Source organism: Hippichthys cyanospilos, chromosome 20 (assembly GCF_059441005.1).
Source record: "Hippichthys cyanospilos isolate Australia breed blue-spotted pipefish chromosome 20, RoL_Hcya_1.0, whole genome shotgun sequence".
Lineage (NCBI taxonomy): Eukaryota > Metazoa > Chordata > Actinopteri > Syngnathiformes > Syngnathidae > Hippichthys > Hippichthys cyanospilos.
Window position 1 is genome coordinate 12,245,477 of NC_142388.1, and position 27,594 is coordinate 12,273,070.

Here is a 27,594-nt window from a genome sequence, read left to right on the forward strand (position 1 = left end):
CATAGCAAATTTCCCCTTGTATCATTGGATTTTTTTTTTTTTTTTGTCTGAGGGAAAAAAAGAGGAAAAAAAACAAAAAAACATGACAATCTCATTCGGCACATCGAAATGTATTTAAAATATCTTTTTTTTACTATTTATATCTTTTTTTCACTATTTATTTATTTGTTTAATTAATTTAATATTTGTTTATTATTGACCTAGCTATCAGTTTGAATAGCTCTTGGTAACTTTCACATTGCAACACCATATATTGAAACAAACTTGCCATTTTTGGTGTTTTCTAAAAAGCAATGATTTTGGAGATACGAGTATCCTGCCCAACGTCAGCCGTATATTCTAATACTTGTTTTTACTTGGTGAAGCAGAAACTGCAATCAACAAATAATCTGCGCGAATTCATTCAGCATTCAGATGTCAAATTTTGAACCCTTTTATGTCATTTTGTGAGGCACATGTAAGTTTACAAAAAAAATGTTAGACATTTGTAATACGGTGGGGCTATTACTAGCTTGTCAGCAAACAGTGTAGCTCAGATTCTGGTTGGAGGACATCGTTGTTGACCATCTACTTTTACTGTGTTAGATTGGGCCTCTTTGGCATATTAGTAGATAGGTGACATCTGCTAGGCCTCATCTGATGATATGCAGTCATTTGGTAGTTACTGGTAGCACACTATTTCAAGCAATAAAGATAAAATATCGGGTGAAGGTTTACCCAAGAATTTTCAATTGGTGTCATGACCTGGATTTGAACTTTTTTTTTGTGGCCCTGCGGCAGAATGGTAGAAACACATTTTAAAAGCAAATACCATTTAGTGTTTTTAATTAAAGCTTTTCCCCCCAGAACGTTTCAATTGCTGTCACGACCCGGATTCGATCCGAGGTTGCTGGTGCCACATTGGACAATGGACACTTAAAAACAATTACAAATACAATGCATCCATCCATTTTCTGTCACCGCTTATCCTCACAAGGATCACAAGCTTACTGGTGCCTATCCCAGCTGTCACGGAGACGAACAACTGTTCATGCACCCAGTCATACCTAAGGACAATTTAGAATGTCCAAAACACCTGTCATGCAAGGTTTTTTTTGGAATGTGGGAGGAAGCCAGAGTGCCTGGAAAGAACCCACACAGGCTCGGGGAGAACATGCAAACTTCACACACGAAGGCCGGAGCAAGATGGATTTGAACTCGGTCCCTGAACTGTGAGGCGGATGTGCTAACCACTACCCCACCGAGCCGCCTTTTAACGAATACCATTTGGTGTTAATTTACATATGGTTGCATTTGAATCGTGTGCATATGATTTAAGTTGTTGATATTTAATTCTAAATGCCACTAAATTTGCTTCGATACAACTGGTTTTGTATTTTCTATTATTGTACCAAATGTGGACCGAATTTGAATTCTTAATCTCAAGGCATCGAACTGGTCCGTGGTTTTTAGCATAACGTTCCTCCCTAGCCATTTTACATTCTCATGTTTATAAAAGACTCCTAAGGGCAACCGCAAGCACAATGTGACCATACTAACACTCCTAAATTTGGGACTGACTCCATTCATCTGATTTTGTGGATAAGATGAAGTCCAATTCAAGTCTAGACGTTTCAATTGATTCAACACAACTAACGAGAGCCGGCTGGGCTGTCAGGGTTCCCAAACTAAAGTGCAAATGACTTTTAAGTACCATTCAAGAAAAGTGCAGTCAAGTCACGCCATGTTTTTTTTCAATCTCATTCGGCCTGTCTCTGGTTGCAACCGACACACAAAAATATATTCAATTGCACTTCTCTAGATTCTTTTATTTCACAGGACGGCATGTTAAATATCGATCATGGTCAAAGCATTCCTTGTTTTACTTGTTGGACACAAAGAGCCGACGACGATGGAAGAAGTCACAGTTCGGACCGTTGAAAAGATGATTGGTTGAGGTATGCGGAGCAGGGTTTGGGGCAAGATGTTTACAGTTTGTTTTGCCTCCAGACTCTCGTCACCGGGGAGATGTTGAAGCGGCCGCTGCGGCTGCTCCTCATGCCCAGGTACTGCCTAAGCAGCTGGTTGACCCGTTTCTGACTGTTCCATTTTCGGGCAGATTTGCGGACGCCTATGAAGCCGCCGTAGCGCTTCTGTAGGTGTCTCGCGGGGGAGCCAATCAACTTCCTGTAACCGTGGCGGCCTCGCTGAAAGCCGCCAAAGCGTTTGGATAAGCTAATGGCCTCTGAGCTTTCATCCTGATCGCTGACATTCCCTCCTTCCCTCCGCTCGCTGTCTCCGTCATCCAGACGGACGGCGAGACTCTGCACGTCTTCTCCCGCCTCCGAGGATTCTAGCAGCGATGAGTCATAATGGACGCTGCGCTGCTGCTCAAAGGGGGCCTCAACCAGGTCCTCATCCTCCTCTTGGAAAGGTTGCGCTGCCGCTGATTGCAGTTCACTATCAGAGGTCAGATCCAGGGAGGCCATTTGCATGTTTCCCGCCGTGCTTTTGAGCAGGGCGCCTTCCTTGGTGAATGGACGATAGATGGCGAGCTTCAGGGAACGCTCGCACAACTCCCAGGTGAGCGAGGAGGAGACCTGACCCTTGCACTCTAACAAGCACATCTGTAGACAAAGGAAAGTTACATGTTAATGCAGATACTTCACTCAGGGGGTAAAATGGTAAAAAGTTTCCATCGTTCGCCCCATTTTCTTAAGTGGCTCATTAGGGGCGTGCACGTTAATGTTAAATATACCTTTGCAAAATAATAGTCAATTATTCCATGCTTTTGTCCTGGTGCATGGAATTTTTTTTATTTTTTTTATTCTGGACCTCATTGTCAGGGCTTTAGCTATCACCTTCACCTAAACCACTGCTTCTCAGTTATATTTTGCCAAGCCCCCCTCGGAATGAGAAAAATATTTTTTGCAGCTTTCATATGGATTACATCTTAGTCTAAAGTTGATTAAAAAAAAGAAGTGCATCAAGGTGCCTTAAAACGAAGCAAAACCAAAAAACACAAAAACACAAATCCTTATTTTACTGCACTTCACATGAAAAAAAACAAAGCCTCCCCCCAATGGATGTCCTTCAAGCATGTGGAAGTAGATCTACTTTCAAACTTCTCATGTAATTCACATAATTCAAATTTTAAAATATTCCCTTTTAAGGCCCAGTATTTTTCATTTTGCAAATGTTCAAGCTTTTTCCATACTTCACTATTTTTCGCATACAAATTCAGAATTTCTTCCCGATGACACCTTCTGTTATGTTCTGTTGGTATTCGTTATCAGTGGGTTAGTGTAGGGCTTTTGTGTTTTGGGCCTTTGCTGGTCTTCTATTTGTCTTTTCGAGGTGTGAGGTTTTCTTTATGTGTTTAAATTCAGGTTTTTTTTCCACGGTGTCAGTGTCTCGTAAGTGTGATTGTGTCCACCTCTCCTCATGAACCAGCCATTCTGGTTTCCGCCAATCAGCTCCCTGCTCCTATTGTTTTATGTTCAGGCGTTTCTTGTTTGTCTCATCAGTTTTGACTGTATTTAGTTTCCTGTTTCTTTTCGATGTTGCATCATAGTTGCTATCGGTTTCTCATAGTTTGATTGTTCGTTTGGTCATCTTTACATTAAATTATTATTTTTGAGCACTCACATCTGGTCTTTCTCTCTGCCTTTGGGTCCACACTTTCAACACCTCTCCCCAGCATGTTTTTTTTACCTTTACATTTTTCACAAATAAAATTGTATTTATTGAGCTCATTAAACACTCTTGGAATCATTTCTTCTTGCCAAGAAAAAATAGAACACCTTTGCTGTCCATGTACAGCATGTTTAAATTGCTGTTCAGATTAGTGCATTTTAATTATGTAAGAACTCATAAGGACAAAATCTGTTTTTTCACCATCACAACACCCACAATAAAAATTCCACTTTCAACCAAACTTTTATAAAAACAAAATTTTAAATTCAAAATGTTCGACTTATTTAACTCACGATCCAAACAAAAAAATCAGCTTTACATTTTCCCAAATATAAGTTACCTCCCCAAAATTCCCAATTTACTGTCAATGACACATTCAAGAGAACAGATTCACATTGTACCAATTACAGATTCTAAATGTTCAGCTAATCCAGTTCACCTTGGAAATTATTTTCACTATGTCAACAATACTGCGCCCCACAAAAGAAATTACACTCATTCCCAGTGACACATTTTAGAAAAACTCATTCGGTCGTATCTGGGCATGGTGGGTGAAGGGATGGAAGGTAGTGCACCCAAATGCAAGGAAGCCAGAGGTAAGGTGTGCTCAAAATAATAATTTAAAACAAAGATAATAAAAGATAAACCAAATTGACAAGCTGCATCCAAAATATCAAACCACAAAAAACAGAAAATCAACTTCGAATCAAAGACTAGAAATCAGGAGATCTAAGACGATGAGGAACTGGTAGCGATGGTGACAGTAAGACACATGGACTGTAGACAATAACCCGACACCAACCGAAAAAAACAAGAACAAGACAACACGAAACAGCTGGACAGGAAACACTGGGCAGAGGGAGCTAATTGGTCATTGAGGGGGAGGGGGGCAATACAACAAGGGCAGGTGGACACAATGACACTGATGAGACACCAGTGTTGGTAGTAATGCACTACAAAAGTAATGTAATTACTCTACCGCATTACTTTTTGCTGTAACGCAGTATTGTAACACATGAAAAAAATAGTAATATTATACTTGTTACAAATGAGAGTAACACAATGTATTTCAAAGCATTTTTAGCCTGAAAGTGGTAGGGTTTTTTTCCCAAATTCGCCTAAATACACAGCGAGATGGGAGGAGAAAAGTCTGGGGCAAAATGTTTACTTGCTCTTTTAAGTATCTACTACAGCAGATATCAATGTGGCAGCAGCAGACGACAGGTCAAATATAAACAATATGTTCACAAGATGGACATACTGTACATCCATTACTTTCTGTTCGTCAGAGATAAAGACAAGAAGAATATAATCCTTAGGTGCACTTTGTGCGTGACACCCAAAGAGCTGTCCACTTTGCGAAAGAGGACCAGTAATTTGACAAACAATTAGAGTGGTGCCATAGTAACATGAAGTTAGCGAAAAGAAAACACACGGAGGATTGCCCTCTCTCCTAACCGTTAGGAGATTTGTTAGAGGAGATACGCTGCCGCTTTCCACAGTGGATTCACCAGCATTTGGAAATCCCTGTCACAACTAGCAAAAAGGACAAGGTAAGCTAACTCTAATTTTCACTGTACAATTGCTATTAATAATAGTGTACATATAGTTCTGGTCAATGTGTATCAAGATGAAGCATACAAAACTCACGTTAAACAGTAAGTTGAACACCTTAACAATGATGCTCACGTTAGCCCCACCGAAGCCATTTATTTTTGAAACATCTGTCCCTAACCTAGCCGACTGAACTTGAATTTGAATATTAACATTGACACTGTAAAATGCACTAAATGTTTTTTGCCTACAGTATCACTATGCTGTGAAGCTAAGTATTAAAGGGATTAAAATACAAAAAGATATTTTGTATTTTTTCTGAAAAAGGTTTACAATATAATACAGATAATAATAATAATAAAAATAAATAAAAATAAAAATAATAAATGATTTGAACTGGATTTAGGCTTAAGACAATGTTTCACTGGATGTGTAATTAGCCTAATGATCTACATTTAGAATGGCAAATCCATATTTCTAGGTATGTTGCTGAGAGTAATATAAAAGTAATGCAATAGTAGTGTAATGTACTACATTTCAAATACAGTAATATTGTAATGTAACTAATAACTTGCCCAACATTGCCATACAGAAACATTACCATGAAACAAAAACCCCAAAACAGAAAAGATCAGACAACCCCAATATTCACCCACAAAAAAAACAACAACAAACAGCAACAGGACATGACACATTTATTATATTTAGCATCACGTTACTATATACAATTTTATGTTTGAATATCATTCAAAATCATTTTACATTTCAATCGTTTTTATTCAACGTTTCAGCCTTCAACTGCTATTTATTTATTTATTTTTAATGTACGTTTTCTTCACATTGTTGGGGATTCTAAAAAACATTCCAGTCAACAATATATTACTAAAGGCAAAATTTTACGAACAATTCGCCTTACGAGCGTGGATCAGGGAGATTTTAGTCCTCCGCTTACGAACAAACCTCTCGCCTTACGAGCATTCCGACAATCCAGCCATTGAGTATGTAGAAATGTTCTCGCTTAATTTCGTCAACATATTCAGCAGTTGCGTCATTTAAATTTATCAGTAGATACATGTGGCAGTAACGTGAACGCTATTGTTCTTACAACGTCACACTGACTGTCTCACTCACGGTGTCTAAATATAATTACCATTTAAGTGTAGTGTTTGTACAGCTAAAGGGAAAAACAGCCGACATGAAATTAAATGTGCCGATTGCAGGACAAAGAATTGTCATTGGTTTAAATGTGTGTTTTTTTTTTAATTAATTGTCAATACATTCCAACCGTTTAAAAAAAAGTGCGAATAATTATCAGTCAGTCAAGGAGACGCCAATATGCTATTGGTCGATTAAGGTCACCCCGGTCTCACTCACGGAGATGCTATTGGCCGGCGTCACACGTCAATCACAGAAATGCCGATATGCTATTGGCCGAACGCCTTTATCTAGCTTGATGGGACAGGATGGAAGGAAGGGAGAAAATGAGTGAAAAACGGAATGTTTTCAAGACTTTGCAAACTTTATCTGTTAGACATACCTTCTAAAATTACTAGCAGCGGTAAAAGAAGAAATAAGAGGATGATGTTTTAGTATCTCCGTGATTTGCACCCTGACTGAAAGAGTTACTGTAACACTGTAAGACCAATAGCCTATCTGCGTTGCTGTGTTAACCTTAAGCGTTAAACTCTGCACCCTGTTACGGGTGGTATTACAATACTATTCAATGGTTGTTCGAAATAATTGCGTGTCATGATAGTTATCAATCTCCCGACATGCTTAGGGACAGCGCCATTGTTGCAATACTGTGAGTTGAAACCAATGGTGAGCTGAAGCTTGAATAAGCTATGAGTGTAATGCCTATTTAATACATCTCTTACACACCCTCCCCCCGCCTCCACCCAGCTCAATTCACGTCGGGAAAAACAGCTGACATGAAATTAAGTGTGCCGATTGCAGGACAAAGAATCGTCACAGGTTTAAATGTGTTTTAATCAATAAGATGTCAATACATTCCAACCTTTTAAAAAAAACGTGCCAATAAGTATCAGTCAGTATCAGTCAGACGCCAATATGCTATTGGTCGATTAAGGTCACCCGGTCTCACTCACGGAGATGCTATTGGCCGGCATCACATGTCAATCACAGAAGTGCCGATATGCTATTGGCCGAACGCCTTTATCTAGCTTGATGGCACAGCTGGTTGGGATGGAAGGAAGTAGAGAAAACCCTGACTGAAAAAGTTACTGTGACACTGTAAGACCAATAGCATATCTGATTTAACATGTTGACTTCTGCTTATTTCAGCTCAAGTCATGACTTTCCAAAGGTAATATTCATTGTACCTTTGTATTTGTTATTCAATGAAACTGTACTGTAGATTATGTCACTCGATATTACTATATGTATACAGCGCGATGTTTTTGCCTAAGGCTTCTGCGCGCGTTGCACGCATTCACGAATTAACATGGTTTTGGATTGCCCGCTATACGAGCAATTCGAGATACGAGCGTAGCCGCTGAACGGATTAAGTTTGTAACCCGGGGGCCTACTGTATATATATATATATATATATATATATATATATATATATATATATATATATATATATATATATATATATATATATATATAGTATATATATAGTATATAGTATATTTATTATCATACCTGAATTTTGCCTTTAGTAATATATTGTTGACTGGAATGTTTTTTAGAATCCCCAACAATGTGAAGAAAACGTACATTAAAAATAAATAAATAAATAGCAGTTGAAGGCTGAAACGTTGAATAAAAACGATATATATATATATATATATATATATATATATATATATATATATATATATATATATATATATATATATATATATATATATATATATGTGTGTTACTTGCCACTAAGGTTAGAGAGTCACGTAATTTCAATTCTCTGCCTGTCCTTGCACATGTGGTAGAATTGACAATAAAGCAAACTTTGACTTTGACTTTGACTTGTGTGTGTGTGTGTGTGTGTGTGTAGGGGTGTGGGTGTGTGTGTGTGTGTGTGTGAGTGAGTGTGTAGAGCAGCACTGTGAATGAATGTCATGTTTCTCAACCTTTACGGAGTCCTTATTATAGTACATTAGAAAAAATCTTCTGGCACACAATCATACTAAATTGCTGCAAATAAGCAGGTTTTTTCCCCCCTCATTTTCAACCCCCCTATAAGGGGGGCCGACCTTTAATCGCAGAGATCAAAACAGACCAATTTTTCCACATATGTGTGTTTGAATAACATTAATTTGAATGTGAAATAAGTAATATCATATCATTTATCATTTATCACTTAAAATGATCATGTATACATCTAATTCTATATAGTATGCATCTGTTTTAGAGTGTTTGCACAGAACATCGCAAAATTGCACTTTTGTCAAGCGCCACCTAGTTTCGTCTTTGTTGTCGATAGTAAGGCTGCGTTTATCATTTTTACCACAGACATTGACGCATTATGAAAAGGAAAAGAAGGCTTGACACTTGAACAAGCTGGCGTGGATCGGTGAGCAACAGCAAAGGGCAACCTTCCATGCTCTGATTAGTCATCACTTGGGTAAAAAACATAAGATGATGAGCAAATCTTTTCCCAATACAGTACCTCCATTTCAAACAAATTGGATGGGTCCGAAGATGACTACCAGCGGAAGAGTAACGAGGGTATTTGAACAATTAAAATGGGAGGCGCTATTTGGAGTATTGAATAGTGATGATGACTTTGAAGGCTGTTAGACAAATTAATATTCAGCTGTGTGAATAAATAAATAACTAAATAAATAAATAAATAAATAAAGGAACATAAAATCATATTCTTGTTGCAACATTAGTTTCACCATTTGCATCTATGGGCACCTGTACCTTGCCTCTCACTTTTTTCAATGCTACTGTCTAGCAATCCTTCATGATAAGTAATTAAAGTTATTTGGATGAAATACCAACAATATGTAAAGATTGCTAACAATGTTTTAGCTTCTGAATCATTTTGATAGAGCATTGGTTGGGAGAAAATGATGTTGCTCACCTGCCAGAAATCAGCTCATTTTAAGTTAGCATTAGCATAAATGCTATTTTCTAGTCAGGCACGTTAGTGTATGAAGATTCCAGTTGTATTTACAACCTTTCTCTTTATTGTCAGCAAAAAAAAAGTATATCTGGAAATTCAGCGCCATTAATGAAAAGTGATTCATCATTCATGTTTTAAAACTTCACCAAGTTAATGTGTCCTCAGGCCCCAAGCTGAGAAGGACTTGATCTGGGTTGCCGACTTGTCAGGAAGTTAATGGGGCTCTCTCTCATGCAGCGTTCACTGCTTTGGAAAAGTCACGAACTAATAGAACATGTCCATCATGTGATAAATGCGACATCTACTTCAACGCAATGATTGACAGAAGCAAATTAACGGAAAATAGCAATCATTGTGTTGTCATTTTCTTTAGACAGGCTCTCCAACCTGAGGAAACATTTGAAGAATGATGTATGATGCTTTTGAAATCAAGTTTTCCTATCGAGAAAACTTACAGACTTAATTAGAAAAGCGTTAAATTTCGGTGACCTTTGTACAGTAACATTTAGATTTTTGCTCAAAAGTTTATTGTACAAATGTCTACAAGATCATGACTGCAACATTTAGGGTAGTCACTTAAACCTTCCTGAAATGTTTCCGTCCGGCAGCCTCTTGACTTGACAATTTCGGTTTGACGTGAGAAGCAAAGCCCATTACTTATCAAATCTTGCCTAAATGAGATGAATTGTTATCGGAAACCTGCAGACATCAAAGAGGATGAGCAAGGAGGGAGTTCCGCTGTGAGGAAATTAATTATCCGTCCTAAATGAAATGAGCACACCGGGGGATTCTCCACATCAGATCAATGAAACAATCTAAAGGAGTTTATGACTGAGAGGCGATGTGTGTATTGGTCATATTTTCGTGGTCTTGTGAGGACCAGAGGATAGAAGAAGTGTTAGAATAATTCTATATACCATATTTCTCCATGTATATGTCGACCCCCCCCCTTTTTTTTTTTACATCAATTTGGATGAATTTTACAAAAATACAGATATACGTCTACCACTGACTTTAGTGATTACACATATCATGGTTGTCCAATTAAAACACATGGTTTGTCTTATTAAAATGATAAAATTACGGTACTTTGAGATGCATTGCTACATGTTTATCACTTACATACTTTTGCGGTTACGTGGAAGGTGGGGGGTGGAAATTAGACAAACGTGAGGCAATTTACATTCAATTGAATGTTATACAAACATAGATATAAGGATTGAATTGGTGTTTGGAGCTACACTGGATTTGCAAACTTCAATTGTTTCACCAAGGCAGCAACGAAACACCAAAGAACGTTTTTGACACACGTGCTACGGGGCTTTTAAAGACTTCTTGGGACACCTGAGTGGATATACAGTATTGTACATCTCAGTTCGAAGGGAACACCTGAGTGGATACACTGTACATCTCAGTGCCAACAGAAAGAGACCACAAAGAGGTCAAGAAAAATCGGGAGGTATTGAAAAGATTGATCGATTGTTTGTTTTGGTGAGTGCAAGCATTTTCTTTATATATTTTTTTATTTTTAATATGATTGTGTTATTTTCTTTAGTTCATTTTGGGTTAATAGTAAAGAAATACTTCTTGTATTAAATTGTGATTTGTAATTTGGACTTTGTGGATATTTTAAAATACCGTATATATATATATATATATATATATATATATATATATATATATATATATATATATATATATATATATATATATATATATATATGTATATATATATATGTATATATATATATATATATATATATATATACACATATAGGATATAGGTAGGTTGGAAGGTAGCTGCCACTATTTGAGCATATAGGTTGACATTGGCACCATTCTCCATCCATAGCTCATGAATGAGGCATTTTTGGCATGCTGAGGGTTTTTCTTCGAAAAAGATTTGATCCTGACTGTGAATGTGGCGGCAAAGTTACAATCTTTTGTTCACTACGCCAGCTACAATGTTTTCAGTGGAAAGATCATCTTTGGCACTAAAAAAGACAAAGCGCAACATAGTGAGCATGTCTGATCCTTAGAGGCTTTAGGTTTCCAACGATGTGCCATTATAACGTCATTATGTTTCATTATTAGCATTATTGTGCATGTCTGATTGAATGGGTCAAATCACTATAGCCTCATGTTGAGAATTGCAGGGTGCATTTTCAACATCCACCAAAATTACTTCCTGGAACAACAAAAGATTAAAAATACATAACTTCATCACAAGGGGAAGAAATACAATGATATCAAGAAACTGCTGTGATACCTAATGCAAGTTAATAATTCTGACGTTTAATAGCAAAGCAGTTTCTTCTGCATTATAACAAATCCTTTAACGAGTTCACGGTCACGCTGAGAGTGTATTTTGGCGCAGCTGTGCTTCGCACAGACTGAATGCAATTCCACCCTGAACTCTACCAAAAGGTGCCCTGCACACATTCTCATTTCCAAACAGCTAGAGAGAAACGCCACTAAGTAAAAACAGCCGGTGGGCAACCTTGAATTGTGGTTGAATGGCTAATTTAGCCAATAATGATGCTGAGGAAGACAGCTGGGACCTTTATGGAAGACGTAATAGAACTATGTAATTGACTGCTGCTTAGTCTCATCGGGCTGGGCTTACACCGCTGACTGACACATTTGATCAGCCACTCATTGTGTTAGTCGCCTTCGTATTGAGCCAAAGATGGAATCCCCTGGGCCATTCATTGTTCCCCACTCCAGGCGTGAGTGAGGCAGGCGGCAGTTTTGTCATATCAGGAAACACAGATTCAAGGTGTAAAAACCAACACGCGTGCGTTATCGTGCAGACACACCGAAATGAGAAATGAGCGTATGCTCCATTAGTTGATTGTCCTTACTCACTTCACGGTACCTACTCGCCTCTACCAGGTCAGTACTCAGGTCAATGCTGCTTCAGTAGTCGTAGCAAACCGAAAAACATGCCTCACTGAATAAATGCTTAATTGCGGCATGGCAACTTAATCTAAAAGTCTATGATCGCTTTATCCTGAGTTTTTGTTGTGCGGATTAAATGCACAGACAAATTCTTTGGACCGTAAAATGGATAGCGCACTGCAGTCTGCTCAACTAGGCCCCCACTTTAAACTTCAATTTCAAACGTGATGATGAAGGTTTGGTTCCCATCAGGTTGTCTTACTATCTTGTCCGTACACCTTTGTTTTGTTCAGTTGGACATGAAAGTGCTAGGCAGGGGTGTCAAACTTGTTGAAGCTTGTGGGAGGAAAATGTATTCCTAAAAAAAAGTCAGCTCATTTTCATACTTTACAAAATCATCTCGCGAGCCGGATTAAACCCATTTGTGGGACATGGCAAGTGGGACATATGTTTGACACATCTGGCTTAGGGGCTAAGAAATGCAAAGCATTATGTTAATGGGGTGTCCCCAAAATGAAAATAAAACGTTGTGCAATTTTTTTTTCCTACAAGGTGTGGGGGACTAAGACCCAGATTTTACATTCTTTGTGGGAAACTCTTGCCCTTGTGGGCACCATTTTGGTGGGCCCCAGAAGTTGAGAGTTCTGAAGGTCAAGTCTTGGTTTTAAAATACAGATTTAACTTCAATATTGGTTGTTAGGGCAAGGATTATGCTCTCAGTTGTGATGGGCAATGATAGAAAAAAAAAACTTGGGTGTGAGTGTGTCCTTGGTTTTTACTAGATGGTTGTGACCAACACCTGGGTTTTGCTTTCTTTGTGGGAACCTCTTGCCCTTGTGGGGACCATTTTGGTGGACTCCAAAAAATCAGACTTAGGTATTTTCCTCAAAATCATAAAGTCATAATTATCATTTTGCGGACCACATAAAATGAGTTGGCGGGCCGGATTTGGCACCCGGGCCTAGAGTTTGACACGTGTGTGGTAGGGCTTACAAACATTTTTTGAAAAATGTTAGAAAGGGATGAAGCTGGAACACACACATACCATAGTGTCGAAGGCTTGATGTAGCTGCTGCTGCTGCAAGAGCATACCACAAGCCACGCACTCCCCCTGGCAGTCACTGCGTCCAGGAGTGAAGATGCATGAAAGCAGAACCAGCAGGCACCACAGGACCTTCATGGCTCTGCACACCCCAATAGGCAGGAACAAACAGGAGACTAACAGGCAGAGGAGTCAAGAAGAAGGGGCCTCAACAGCTGAATAGGGTCAGGGATAGAAGATCAGCCTAAGGAAAAGAAAGCAGTTACACAGGATTGCATCAGTTCCTATTTCAAGGAATTATTAGCTTGATTTTTGGGGGGTTGGTAGCGTTGGTGGTGGGTGAATGTCCAGCCAACTGCTGGAATTGGATGATGCTGGTGTGAAAATGGGAGAGCGCAACTTGAGGCAATAAACAGAAAAAAATAGTGCACACCAGACAACAAGCTTGAATGGAAGGCATGCAAAGCATCATCATTTCTGTAAGTGGATTTGTGCAGCATAAATTTGACAAACAGCTGTGAGTGCTTTGAAAAACCAACGCCACTACTTTTGAAATATAATCAAAGAAAAGTGAAGACAACCAATAAGGGGTGCTAAGCACAGATTTTTAGAGTTGACCATACTTTTTCCATCACCTTAATAGATATTAAAAATGAACTGCCGAGCTTAACACTAAATTTGTGACATTGTCTTATGGGTGGGACATCTACACGTACAAAAAAACTGTTGTCAGGATCAGCTGAAAAACACGGACACCATTGACCTAGGTTTATATATATATATATATATATATATATATATATATATATATATATATATATATATATATATATATATATATATATATATATATATATATATATATAGAGAGAGAGAGAGAGAGAGAGAGAGATAGATAGATAGAGAGAGAGAGAGAGAGAGAGAGAGAGAGAGGTAGTAGCTATAGAAAATCAGTTCAAATCATTACAACCTTTACATATACAGTTTCATTTTCATCATATTCTTAATTAGAGACTGGAGAAATGCCATGTTTTTTTTCTGCCTGCATGCAGGCTTCTTTTTGAAAAGCGTGCAGTAAACTCCCATATGAAGCATCTCAAATGGCTCCTTGATGTACTGTATTCTAAAAAGCTTCTATTCTGAAAGTATGAAAGAATAGTAACTGGTCTCTATGCAATCCCGCCCCCATGGACTCCATCTATCATGTGGGTGGCCCCCATATCTTCTAATATAACAGGTTACAGGGAAAAAACAGCCACTCAGATCATTCTAAATTGCTTTTGCTCATACACAGCTGCCTGGCTTGTTGGTTTATGGATCACAAACAAGATAAACCACATGCGCCTGCTATACCCAGAAAAGCTGAAGCCTTAGGTGATTTTGTCTGTAAAAACAGCACTTTTTCACTTTTTATGCCTACGAGCATATTTTTGACTAACAGATGCTAAATATTCAATGATTGTTAACTAGTCTTGAGGGAAATTACATATTTAATGGTATAGTTCTCAGCTATGTTGGCTTTTCAGAATATTTGTTTTGTCTCTTCGCTCCAGTTTCATGAAATGCCACCAGTGAATTTATGATTGTCCGTCCATTTCATCCACCTCGAAGATTACATGGCATGACATTATTTGGATTTTTGTGCTTTGTAACAGTACATAAAATCTCAAACTTAGATCTAAAAATTACTTTTTTTTCGAGCTGTGAAGTTGTCATGGTGTTACAATTGGATGATACCTGCTGAGCAGTGGTTCTCAAAGTGGCGCTTCGTGGCCTGACTGCAGGCGGTCCGTGAAATAACCTGAGTATTTTGGAACTGATTTAGTTAAACTTTGAACAGTTACAGATTTATACCGTGTTTGGATTAGTCTTTGTTTTCTGACGCCACCTCTGGGCACTGTAGTTCATTTTGTGGTCGGGATCAGTTGGGAGCATGGCACGTTTATGGAAAGTGGGAGGAAAATTCCAGCTCTGAGGCTCAAAGTGAAACCTCTCACCAAAGAAACAAAAGTGAAACATTTTAGCCAGTCAAGTTTTTTTATTTTTGAAAAATATTTCATTTTGGTGATATGATGAAACACAATGTTTTTTGTTTTTTTTTCGCCAAAGGATCCTAGTAACCTGAACCAATATTTAGCATGCACTAATCGAATGTTAATTTAAAACATTGTTTTGGATCCCTAAAAACAAATTTTAGGGAAAAAAAATTGAAGTTGAGCTAGTGATGACCATTTTTTTCAGTAACCGTATTTCTCCGACTACAAGTCCAGTTTTTTATCCTCATTTTCAACCCCATATTAGCGGGGTCGACTTATAACCTCATAATTAACAACCCGCATATCTCTGTTTGAATTGCATCAATTCGAAGATGAAATAAGTCATACTATGTCATATACAAGACTTACAATGATTATGTATACCTCTAATTTGATATAGTATGCATCCGTTTTCGAGTGTTTGCACAGAACATCGCGCAAAGCGCTTTCGTCAAGCACCGCTTAATTGCCTCTTTGTTGTTAAAAATGAGGCCGTGTGGCCCATTTTTTTTCTGCAGACTTTAACGCATTATAAAAAGAAAAAGACGGCTTGACTTGTCTGTTCAAGACGAAAATGTGATTTTCAAAGGTAGCAAATGCACAGGCACTTTTAGGGATTTGTCACATGCTTGATAAACAGTTTTATTGTTTGCTTTTATTGCAACAAAAGCAATACAGGTGACAGGCGCTTGAAACCCGAATGTTATCGAGTTTCGGCGAAGGTAGCGGCTCTTTTGAGTAAGTCAATGTTTTCTCAAACAGTCACCAGCCGTTCGCCTGTACTGCTCTTGTTGCAAGGAAATTTTTATTTACAAATGTTCGTAATGCATTACCAGCATCGCTGTTGATGATTCAACAATATTGCATTATTATTGCACAACAAGCAACTGTGTGGTTGGGATATTGATGGATTCACTTGGGTGCATATTCATATACAAAAAAGCAGAAAGTAGCTCCCTGTGACCATTCCAATGTAGGTACATTACACGTAGTCAATAGCGTGTGAAAGAGGTTGTGGGGAGCAGTGTTCCAGTTAGAAGCACACACGCAAGACTTCATGGGAAATCACCAGGGAGATGTTTGTTTGCCCTATTGAAAGGTTTGGACTATTTGCCACCTGCCTGCTGCCTAAGTCCATTTTATACTGTTGTGTTCTCCCTTAAGTGGTCCTCTGATCGAGTTAATGAGCAGATCGGTGACCCAAAACAGTATTCATGCTGGTGCCAAGCCTGAATGCATTCTAGAAATACAAAGGCAGCTTTTACACACTCGTCCGTATTATCATATCTCCCATTGTTATTGTTATAGCATTCAAAGTATCCACTTATTTAAAATAGTAATATAATATTTCACATATCTGTAATATCCACCCATCCATCCATTTTCTAGAGCCGTCTATCTCCACAGGGGTCGCAGGCGCCTATCTCAGCTGGCTTCGGCCAGTAGGCGGAGGACACCCTGAACTAGTTGTCAGCCAATCGCAGGGCACACAGTGACCAACAACCATTCATGTACCCAATCACACCTAAGGACAACTTAGTATGCCCAATTCATGCATTTGGAGAATGGGAGGAAGCCGGAGAGAACCCCCGCGGGCTCGGGGAGAACATGTAAATTCCACATAGGAAGGCCAGAGGCCGGTGGATTTGAACCGGGATCTTTGAACTGTGATGCGGATGTGTGAGTCACTGTTCCACCGAGCCGACGCTTTTCTTTAATATTTCATATTAATATTTTAATATTGAAATTAAAATTCCAAATCAATTTCACTTTGTTTTCTGTGAAATGATTGTGTGATTAGGAGTGAAACGTAAAGCAATGGTTCTCAAAGTGGGGGCCGCAGATCCCCAGTCCGTGGACTGACTGCAGGGGGTCCATGAAATAATTTGGGTTACTAATAATAAAAAAAAATGGTTAATTTCACATGATTTTATAATAAATTGTGAAAGTATTCATGATTCTTTGATAACGCTATCAATTCAACAGCTTTAATATTTTTTCTTAAAATGTGATTATTTTTAAATTTGTCCAAATGCGTCTAATTACTTACGATGAACTACACGATGAAGGTAGAGCAGCATTTAATTTTGTAAAGTTGTTTTTGGCTAAATAATTGACAGCAATCGGTGTGGGGGAAATTGACACAGTTTGTTATAAGGAGGCATGCAATTTGCAATTTTTATTTTCTCAATTTCAATATAGCCGAAAGTAACAAATATACTGGTTTTCATATTGAATCAATTGATGAATAAAAAGGGCAATTATATTTGTCTTAATGTTTGTGTTGTTGTTTTGTTTCCATAAACATTTACGATGGAAGTCCTTGGAATATTTGCTGTCTAGAAGTGGTCTGTGACTCCAAAAAGTTTGAGAACCCCTGCTCTAGGTATTGAATTGCAGAATATCAAAATACAGCAAGTCCAGCAAGAATAAAGCCTGCCTGAAAATCACATGCCACTGTCAAATGCATACCTCTTATTCTGACATAAGCCTCCATTTACTTCTTACAACCAAGAGATGAATTGCCCAAGAGGAGAAAGGATCCTCATTTTAATTTAACAGCTATATTGTACAGAGGAAGTCCATTAAAGTGTCAGTCAATATTCTTGACAAAGTTAATGACCTCCCTCTGTAATAAATTCCAAATTTGTAATCACTGTGGTATAAAGCAATGGGAAATCGTCCATACATCAAGTTTCTATTGCGCGTCTTCATGAACTCATTTATGTGAGAAGTAAGATGCACCCTGCAAAATCACACCGATGGACAATTTAGAGTCTACAAATCACCTAACGCATGCTTTTGGAACATGGTAGGAAGCTGATGATTCTGGAAAAGTCCACATAAACTCAACAGAAGTATAAGCTCAGCTGAGTGGATTGGTGTAATTTAACAAGGCAACAAGCATCGAGGGTTAAAAGTGGGCCGCAAGGAGAAAGCTATAAAGCCAAGCAGTAAAGCGTGCCATTTGAGCACTTTACATAAGAACTAATCCACCTCAAGATTGATTATTACAGTTAGGTCAGTCAGAGATTACTTCACATGTGCGTCCATGATTCATTGAAAAGAGGCTTGGGAGCATGAAGCTTGTCTTTGTAGGACAGCACATCAATGACCAATCAAAGACATTTTCAAAAAAATGCCTGAATCGGTAATTATAAGCTGACCTAGACACTGGACAATTCTAAAAAAAAAAATTGTGCAAGGCAGGAGACACAAAGACAACCATATCAAACACCTGTGAGAACAATTCCAGCAAAGAGAGTGAAATCACATACTTTCTTTTGGAGATTGTGGTAGATACCATTAGTTTACTTTGGGTATTCTGACAGTTTCATTATTTTTATTTGACAAGACATTTTACTCCAATCCAAAATGGTCAGTGTGTCATTTAAGTCAAAGTCCATTTAACATTTTACAAGATGCTTGCGGTGCAACTTCTCTCAGCTACTTGCATAAATATAGACGAGCCCATTATATGAATAGCAACACATTATAAATCGCTTTTATGACAAGTTTGCACATTTGCTGTTTTCAAAAAAAGCCTTTTAGAAGCAGAAATTACAGCAAAACAGCATTTTAAAAAAAAATATAACCTCAGGTTGCCAATTTTTTTTGTGCTGAGAGACTTCTGACAACTGTGACAAGTTTTCCCCTATCTAAGATTTCCTGTAGTTCCAAATTGATTTGGGTTTTTTTTCCCATTGTTTGTCTGACACTGTAAGCCTTCAAGCCTCACTATGGCTGGTTGGTTGGATGGATGGATTGATGGATGGATGGATGGATGGGTGGGTGTGTGGGTGGATGATAGATAGATAGATAGATAGATAGATAGATAGATAGATAGATAGATAGATAGATAGATAGATAGATAGATAGATAGATAGATAGATAGATAGATAGATAGATAGATAGATAGATAGATAGATAGATAGATAGATAGATAGATAGATAGATAGATAGATAGATAGATAGATAGATGGATAAACACCTCTCCTTTTCCAACAATAATTCAAAACACTAATTCATGCCTTTGCAACATGTCGGCTAGATTCAAATTTTATTTTGGAGTCAGGCATTCCTTCTAGAAGCATCTCCATTCTAACTGACGCTCGTAGGAGGGTGCACACACAAAACTGCCTTTGGCCTCCTTTCACTAGCTCCCAGTTTACCATGGCGTTCCATCCATTTCATCCATGCATTTTCTATAACCGCTTAACAAGGGTCGCAGGCTTGTTGGTGCCTATCCCACCTGACTTTGGGCACACGGTGGGGGACTCCCTGAACCGGTTGCCAGCCAATTGCAGAGCAACAGAGACGAACAACCATCCACACATTTAAGGACAATTTATTGTGTCCAATACACCTGCCATGCATGTTTTTGGAGTATGGAAGGAAGCCAGAATGCCCGGAAAGTACCCACACGGGCTCGGTGAGAACATGCAAACCCGACACATGTAGATCGGAGCCAGCTGAATTCAAATGAGAGTCCCTTGACTGTGAGGCGGACGTGCTAACTGGTATTCCACCGAGCCGCTTGGAGTTCCTTAGTGTTCCTTACAGTTATTTCATTTGTTTTCTAATTTATGATGGACTCACACCAACTTAGCTCTCTGAGCTTTTCCACCCTTACGCACCTGCTCGGTGTCCTAGGTCATTGGACCAAACCTTGCCTGAGCTATAAAAAAAATAGTAGAGACTCAGAGGGGATCAAGCTGTTATATTTTATTTATTTTATAGATGTAGTGTATAACTGGGTAAACATCTTATCAATTCAATATAAAAAAACAAATTCAACATATTGTGGTGAGAGCTGGGACAGCATCCTTGGAAACTTGGATGCTCTATTGGTTAATAGCTGACATTGAGAAAAAGTCACAGTACACAGTACACTTTCCTTTCAAAGCACAAAGGCCAAGTACTGTGTCTTGCCAGGAGCCGAGGAGCTCATTACTAGCATAGTTGCATTAGGGGGCAAAAAAAAAAAAAAAAAAAAAAAGATCAATCGTCACTAATAAAGCAGGCTTTTCTTCATAAATGAAGGAAGGCACAGAAATACAAAATGAAAATGGACCACAGCAGAGGCAGATGTCCTTCTACTCTCCAAAATAGTCCTTCCATCACCTTAATGCTTTTACCCATACTCAAAACAGCACACAACAACAACCGCGCTCAGTTTGTTGTTCCATTAGCGTTAACGAAGACCCTGAAATTGTTGTTTTACCTTTGAAACCAGAAATCAAACAGAGCTTTCGTACAAGGACCACCAGTGTGGTGCTTTTACTCTTTTATTTATTTTTTTCTGAGTACACCCCCTTGTCTAAGCCTAAAAATATACACAAAGTATGTTCCAAACACGTCTTTAAAAGGGAGCCTAATGGGATGTGTTTGCACTTTTCAAGAGTAGGCTCTGAGCAGCGCTGTACAAGTTATTAATAAAGCTAATAGTGATTGAAATTAGCATCAGCAGCTGTGATGAAGGGTGAGAATGGGTAGAGGGTGGGCAAGGTGACATGAATGGGGACAAGAGAAGAAAAAGCTCGGTGCCGTGACTCACTCTATCTCGTCCATTAGTTGCCGGCGTGCAACTGAAAGGCACAAAGGAGTCTGCTAATGCACAGATAACCTAGAGGTCTCTCTGTGTCTCATTCTTTGTTACCTTCTTGCTCACTAGTTTGCATCCACTTATGAAGCTCATGTTGCGCCATTTTACCCCCCAAACTCCCTTTCGTCCCGCTCCTTCTCCGTTCCTCGCACCTAAGAATTAATAGCCAGGATCACTCATCTTTCTATTGACATATTGCGAAGGTTCCTGGTCATTTCCGGAAGATGTGGTTACTTTTTAGGGAGGGAAACCATTAAAATTCCCATTCTGACGATTACATCCCATGGCTCATAAACGTCACTCGATTAAGTCCTTATAACCCAAGGAGATTCATTAGTGTTTTATCGCCGTACATTCTGAGGCTGCTTGATCAAAATGCATTGATCTGAGATAATATGCCAGTAAAGATTGCTTTAATGTGTGAAAGGAGTGGAGAGAAAGACAAAAACGCCATCACATGCAACCTAACTTGCGGAGAACGTAGATTTGCCTCGAGCTTTCCTGTGTGGAGTTTGCGTCTTCTCCCCATGCCCATGTGGGTTTCCCCGGGAACTCTGCTTCCCTCCCAAATTACACTATTGTAATGTTTTTTTTTGTTTTTGAAATAGACATTATATTTATAAATATATCGTTTTTCTCTACTGGTTCCGAGGTTCCAAAGAGAAAGCTTAAGAGAAACATGCTCATTGACATATTTCTTGGAATATTACAAATTCCATTTTACAACAGAATCTGTTCATCTTTGTCTGCCTTGGGATTGACTGGTAATCGTTTCAGTGTGTACCCTGCTCAATGCCCAATGAGAGCTGGGCTAAGTCAGCCTGCAAACCTCGTGAAGATAATCGGTCAAGTAATGACATTCAATACCTGATTAACTGGTTCTTCCCATTTTTAATAGTGGTCCATAAAATTAATTTAAACAGTTCTCCAATAGTGCTGTGTATCACCTAAATTCTGCATGACTCATCTGATATTCCCAATCCATTTGATGGTGCAAGATATTCCACTAATTAACCTTGATTAGTCACAGAGGTTAAGTGAAAACAATTTCAGGAATGCCAAGGGTGTGCAAAGCAGTAATCAAGGAAAAGGGTTGCTATTTTAAACAAACAAGAATGTAAAACATGTTTTCAGTACAAAGGCACACAGGACCAAATCATTTTACTACCTTTGGTGGGGTAAAAAAAAATATTGACTTCAAAGGAAAAATAGTTGGCACCAGTTTCCCATCTCATCTCACTTTTTTCGATTTGAGCAGCTGAAACATTTTCTGTAAAACATCAACAGACAGTTTTGACACAAAAGGTCGATGTGATTCCAATGTTCATTACAGGGCTATCATGGACTGGAAGGCCCGGTTGGTGACTTGTCATTTCACCCTTTTCCATTATGGTGACCGTTCCAACCTTGTGCTGAGTTGGGGGTGCTTTCATGCTGTCTTTTGTGTTTGAGTCTTTATTTCATGGATCCAGAGATAGGCTTCATCTTACAGTGGGTACCAGTTTTTCATTTTGACTTCATACAATAAAAATATTACCTTGACTGTAAAATCAAATTAGTAAATTGTCCATATCTTAAAATGTATCTGTGAGACAACCATTCAACACTTCCTTGCATGAAACAAAAGGGTTCCTTAATAAAATAACAGCTTCCACCAAAAACTTTCAAGCAGCATTAGCATATACTAGCATTAACTAACTTCTAATAACTTTAACACATTCATGCTAGGCTATGTTGTCAATGTAGGGGTGAGAGGTATTTTTTTTAGCTGTGCTAGTGATTAATTAGTGAATAAATTAGTGATTAAATTTTCACCTGAATGAAAACTAACTCACTTGCATGACAATGGCGAAAAAGACAAGAAACAAGGCATAGATGTATCTATGGTGTATGATTGCTATCAAAAAGTGGTATGTGTGTTTTACAAACTTGCAAGTGCAAGATATTTGAAATACAACTTGGATTCGAGAATCTGATCCTTTACATTTGTGGATCTGGAAATGAAAATTAAGATGACGTCATGGCAAGCAACCAGGCAAAACGAGTCCATCTGCTGGTCGTCCGCGCCGCCATTACGGACCAATTTATGATTTATATTAATGATTTTCAAACAATATATGGAGCTGGAGTCACAGGTCATTAGTTTGCAAGCTATAGAATTATCCTATGATGTTCCAAACTTGTGTAACAACTTTGGAGCACTCCTCAGGTTTAACATCATCAAGAGCTGATGGTTTGCAACGTGACTGTCCAAATATTCATCAGTTATCTTATGAAATTGGACTGACAAGCTTATGACCGTAGCTCGCAAGCTAATGACCTGTGACTCCAAATCTATATATTGTTTGAAAATCATTAATGTAAAGTTTAGAGTCTGGAATCTCAACACCCTATCGTTGATTTAGCTACATATAGCTTTATTGCTTTGTTTTTGGCAATTTCTGAGTAGTTGTATGTATGAGTGGAAGGTACTGTATTTCTCAGAGTACAGGTCGAGTTGTTTTTCTTTATTTTCAAACCCCATATTAGAGGGCTAGACTTATTACCGCATAACTCAAAACAGACCAATTTTTTGTCCACATATCTGTTTGAATATATTTAATTCGAATGCAAAATAAGTAATATGATTTCAGTTACAAGGCTTAAAATTATTATACAGTGGACCCCGTGTTACAGCATCCCTGGCTTGCATTATTTTCATGTTGCGACATGGAATCCTGGAAAAATTTTCATCTTCTCTTTACGGTATTTTCAGAATTTGCGACAAAAACAACTGTCATGACCCTAGGGGCTTGGCTGTATTTGTGTTGTTTCTTCTCCATCTGCAGTTGTTTTTAGGTAATTACATTGATTTTCAGTTGCTGTCACACTTGCCTCCCTGCGATGCGTCACTACAATTCTGGTCTGCTATCGGTCGGCCTCACTCGTTTCAAAATGGCGGAATGGTAAAGCTTTGTTCGATTGTGGGTGGTTACAAAACTGTATTTTAAGTGAATTTTACTGCTTAACTCAAAGTTGAAAGGGTTAACCTTTGCTAGTGATGTTAAAGAGAAAAGTAAGAAGATGATTTATATGGAAACGATGCTGGAGATAAATCTTTTAGGTACTATGGGCATAACAAGCGCCTCTCAAAGGTAAACAAATCCTTTCTATATTTATTTATGATGTTTTCTGTGTATACATGTATATTATATATGTTTTTACCTGGGGTTCTAAGCGCATCAGCTATTTAACATAGGATTTGGATTGCCCGTCATACAGTGAATTTGTCTTACGAGCTCAGCCGCAGAACGGACTAATCTAATTTAACACGGGGCCAACTGTATATTCCTCTAATTTGATATAGTATACAGTATGCATTTGTTTTAGAGTGTTTGCACAGAACATTTCAAAAGTGCACTTTCGTCAAGTGCTACATTTGCTTCTTTGTTGTCAACATGAGGCTGCTTGGCTATTTTATTCGGCGGACTTTGAACGCATTATGAAAAGGAAAAGATGGCTTGTCTCATTTAGCCCTTAGAGGTGTGCTTGAAGCCAGCATGGATGTCGGCGGGTGGGGGAAGAAACAGCGGAGGGCAACCTTCCATGCAAAAGACAGTCGTCGCTAGGGTAAGGAACATCCCAAGTAAGATGATCAGCAAATCATTTCCTCTCTTTCAAACAAATTGGACGGTTCCGAAACTGACTAGCCATGGAAGAATAACAAGGATGTCTGAACAATCTGGGAGTTAAATGGGAGGAGCTATTTGGCGTGTCAGATAGTGGTGATGACTTTAGATTAATATTCAGCTGTGTCAATAAATAAAGCATTGAAACTTTGAATCATTTTATCGTTGCAACGTTAGTTGCACGCATACATTGCCTCGCAGCCCCCCCCCCCCCCCCCCCCCCAAAAGTATGTTACATGATGTAGAAATGCCTCTAAAAGTAGTGTAATTTTGTCATTTTAACAACATACACCATGTGTTTTAATTCGACAGCCATGATCTATGTGCCCACTAAAGCCAGGGTTAGACTTATACTCTCGTTTTTGTAAAATTCAGCAAAATTGAAGAAAAAAAGGGGTGGTTGACTTAAAAGTGAGGTCGACTTGTACTCTGAAAAATACGGTAGTTTACAGAAGGACAGGATTTGCGTTTTTATTGAAAGTTTTGAATATTGATAAATTTTGTTTGTCAGTGGTGAGCCATGAGTTTCTGGTGAGAACTATTTTTCCTTTGAAGCCAATATGTCTTGTACCCCACAGAGGTAATAGAGCGATTTGACACTGTGGGACAGCTCTGCGGTAAGCCAACAAATTTCCATTTGTTACCCCTAGGGGTATGTGAAGGCACGGTGGTACGTGAGATTTTAACTGAGTTTGTGCAGGGTTCAGCAAGTCTAATTTAATGCTTTATAACAATGTGACAAGGAGCAATACACTTTCTTTTCAAATTAAGAGCAGAGTTATTGGAACAAAAAGCAACAGCACTCAATTGTGTTACAGTAATTCATTTTCAAAATGTTATATGCCTTTATTTTGTCAACTCTTTCAGTGCCAAGTGTATAACCCCTAGGATTCCAGCTGATAATTAGCATTTTCACTCATCTTCCAAGGCCAACAGAATATTTTATGTTATGTCTATGTAAACAAGAGTGGTATCATAAGAAAGAGTGACTTCCATTACATAATTTGGATGGTACAAATATGTATGTTTACTATGTATAGCTTTTTCCCACTGTGAGCCACACTGCCATCCAATGGTCACAGTTCATCACTACAGTGCTCAATTGGCTCAATGCTAAAATAATCACTAGTCAAGGATGTCAGCTACCCTTTCATTAAAAAAAAAGAAGTATTTGTCTCGTCATTGGCTCACAACATAAGTATTTTAAAAGATAAGAATTCTCATTGATGGCACTGAAAGAGTTAAGGTTTAGACAATCCTCATTGATAGAAACATAGTTTTACGATAGATGAGACGGAACTAAAAAAGTTATACTGTTATACTGTTATACTATCTCATTTCTGGAGGTGCCGAAAAAATATGCCACAACGACTGTATGTAGTATTAAATCTAGAACATCATTTTATTTCTTTACTATTAATTTAATATGAACAAAGTAAAATAACACAAATATATTCAAAATGAAACAATAAATAAAGAAAAAGCTTGCACTCACCAAAACAAATGGTGGTCAACATCGTCTTTTCAATATTTCCCGATTTTTCTTGACTTCTTCATGCTCAAGCGTTCTCTTCAAACTGGGATGTACAGTGTATCCACTCGGGTGTCACAAAAAGTTTTTTAAAGCAGTGTAGCGCATGTGTCCAGCCGTGCTTTGGTGTCTCGTTGCTGCATTGGTTAAACAATTGGAGTTTACAAATCCAGTGTAGCGCCAAACACCAAATTGATCCTTTGCAAACAAAAGGCATTCCTAAAAGAACTATTTGCAAGGGTTAGCTCACGCCCCTGCTAGACCAGTCAGAAATATGGCCAAGTTGGGACAGGTTAGCTAATAGCCAATACATATATATATATATATATATATATATATATATATATATATATATATATATATATATATATATATATATATATATATATATATATATATATATATATATATATATATATGTACGGACCTTCTGCAGTCAGGCCACAGACCACTTGAGAACCAGTGGATTGAACTAACAAATGAATAAACAAATACATTGTTGATTATGTCCAATTCTGAGAAAAAATTATAATGTTGATTAGTTTTCTGACTAATTCAATATATTCAATGAAAAGACTTTTTTCTTAGTACCTTAAGGCTTACAACAATTAATAGATGAATTCCAGACAGAATTTTTTGACTGTTTTACTGTTGACTGTGTGCGCTGATGCTGTGTGCGCTGATGCTGTGTCATCAGTTGGTAAATGACTAGTTAGTGTAAAGCGCTTTGAGTACCCAAGGCAGAAAAGCGCTATATAAGTGAAAGTCCATTTAGCTGAAGGAGAGATGGAGAGATTGGCAATTTTTGTTGTTGTTGTTGTGGGGACAATTCTGAATGCCATCTCTCTGTTGATGTTGTAATATGTGTTAAACTAACAAGTAAGGTTTTGTCATTGACGTATTTTGTTGTTTTAGCCTTAAAACAACAACAATTATGGCGTAAACACACTGTGTGGTCCTGTAAAAACACTGATAAAAAGACACATACACACACAGACGCGTCAAACTACAGAATGACCTCAAATAGCACAGTAATCCAGCCTGTGCAGCCACAAGATAAACGGCGTGCGGTAGCGGAAAAGGTGCATTTGTAAGTGACCTTCCTCTCAGGAAGGATGCTGAAATGCTTAATCTGAGAGAATGCTCTTAATCCAATTTAGATGTGTGCACAGAGCAGCGCCCGCCAATTATTTGTACTTATTACCTGGCCCTCAAGTCATCTTATTGTCACTCAGAGGCAGAACCAATAAATTACAGGCAGCGCGACAGGAAAAAAAAATAAAGAGTTAAGGGCACTGGCGTCATCATTAAACTATTAATAGCCTTCTATTTAAAAAATTGTGCTCATGTGCAATGCTTTGCAATGGAGACGCTATCTTTGAAATTTCCCTGCGTCATAATTCATGGGACTCCATATCAGCAGGAAGGATCACAGGACTGGGCGCTACAACACTGCTTGTCTTGAATTCCCTTTTATTTTTATCTA

At 38.2% G+C, this 27,594-nt stretch overlaps 1 protein-coding gene across 1 annotated transcript in view; it reads right to left on the minus strand.

Annotated features, from left to right (window-relative positions):
• Window positions 1–1,787: 1,787 nt before the first annotated feature.
• The window catches only part of pnocb (prepronociceptin b), a 31,939-nt gene continuing 6,132 nt past the window's right edge, over window positions 1,788–27,594 (minus strand). Inside the window, exons 2-3 of the mRNA XM_088403733.1 lie at window positions 13,272–13,512; window positions 1,788–2,606 (exon numbers count right to left, since the gene is read on the minus strand). Of these exons, the coding sequence (XP_088259859.1) occupies window positions 1,968–2,606; window positions 13,272–13,406 (774 nt within the window). The 5' untranslated portion in view covers window positions 13,407–13,512 and the 3' untranslated portion in view covers window positions 1,788–1,967. The remainder of the gene's footprint in view (window positions 2,607–13,271; window positions 13,513–27,594) is intronic.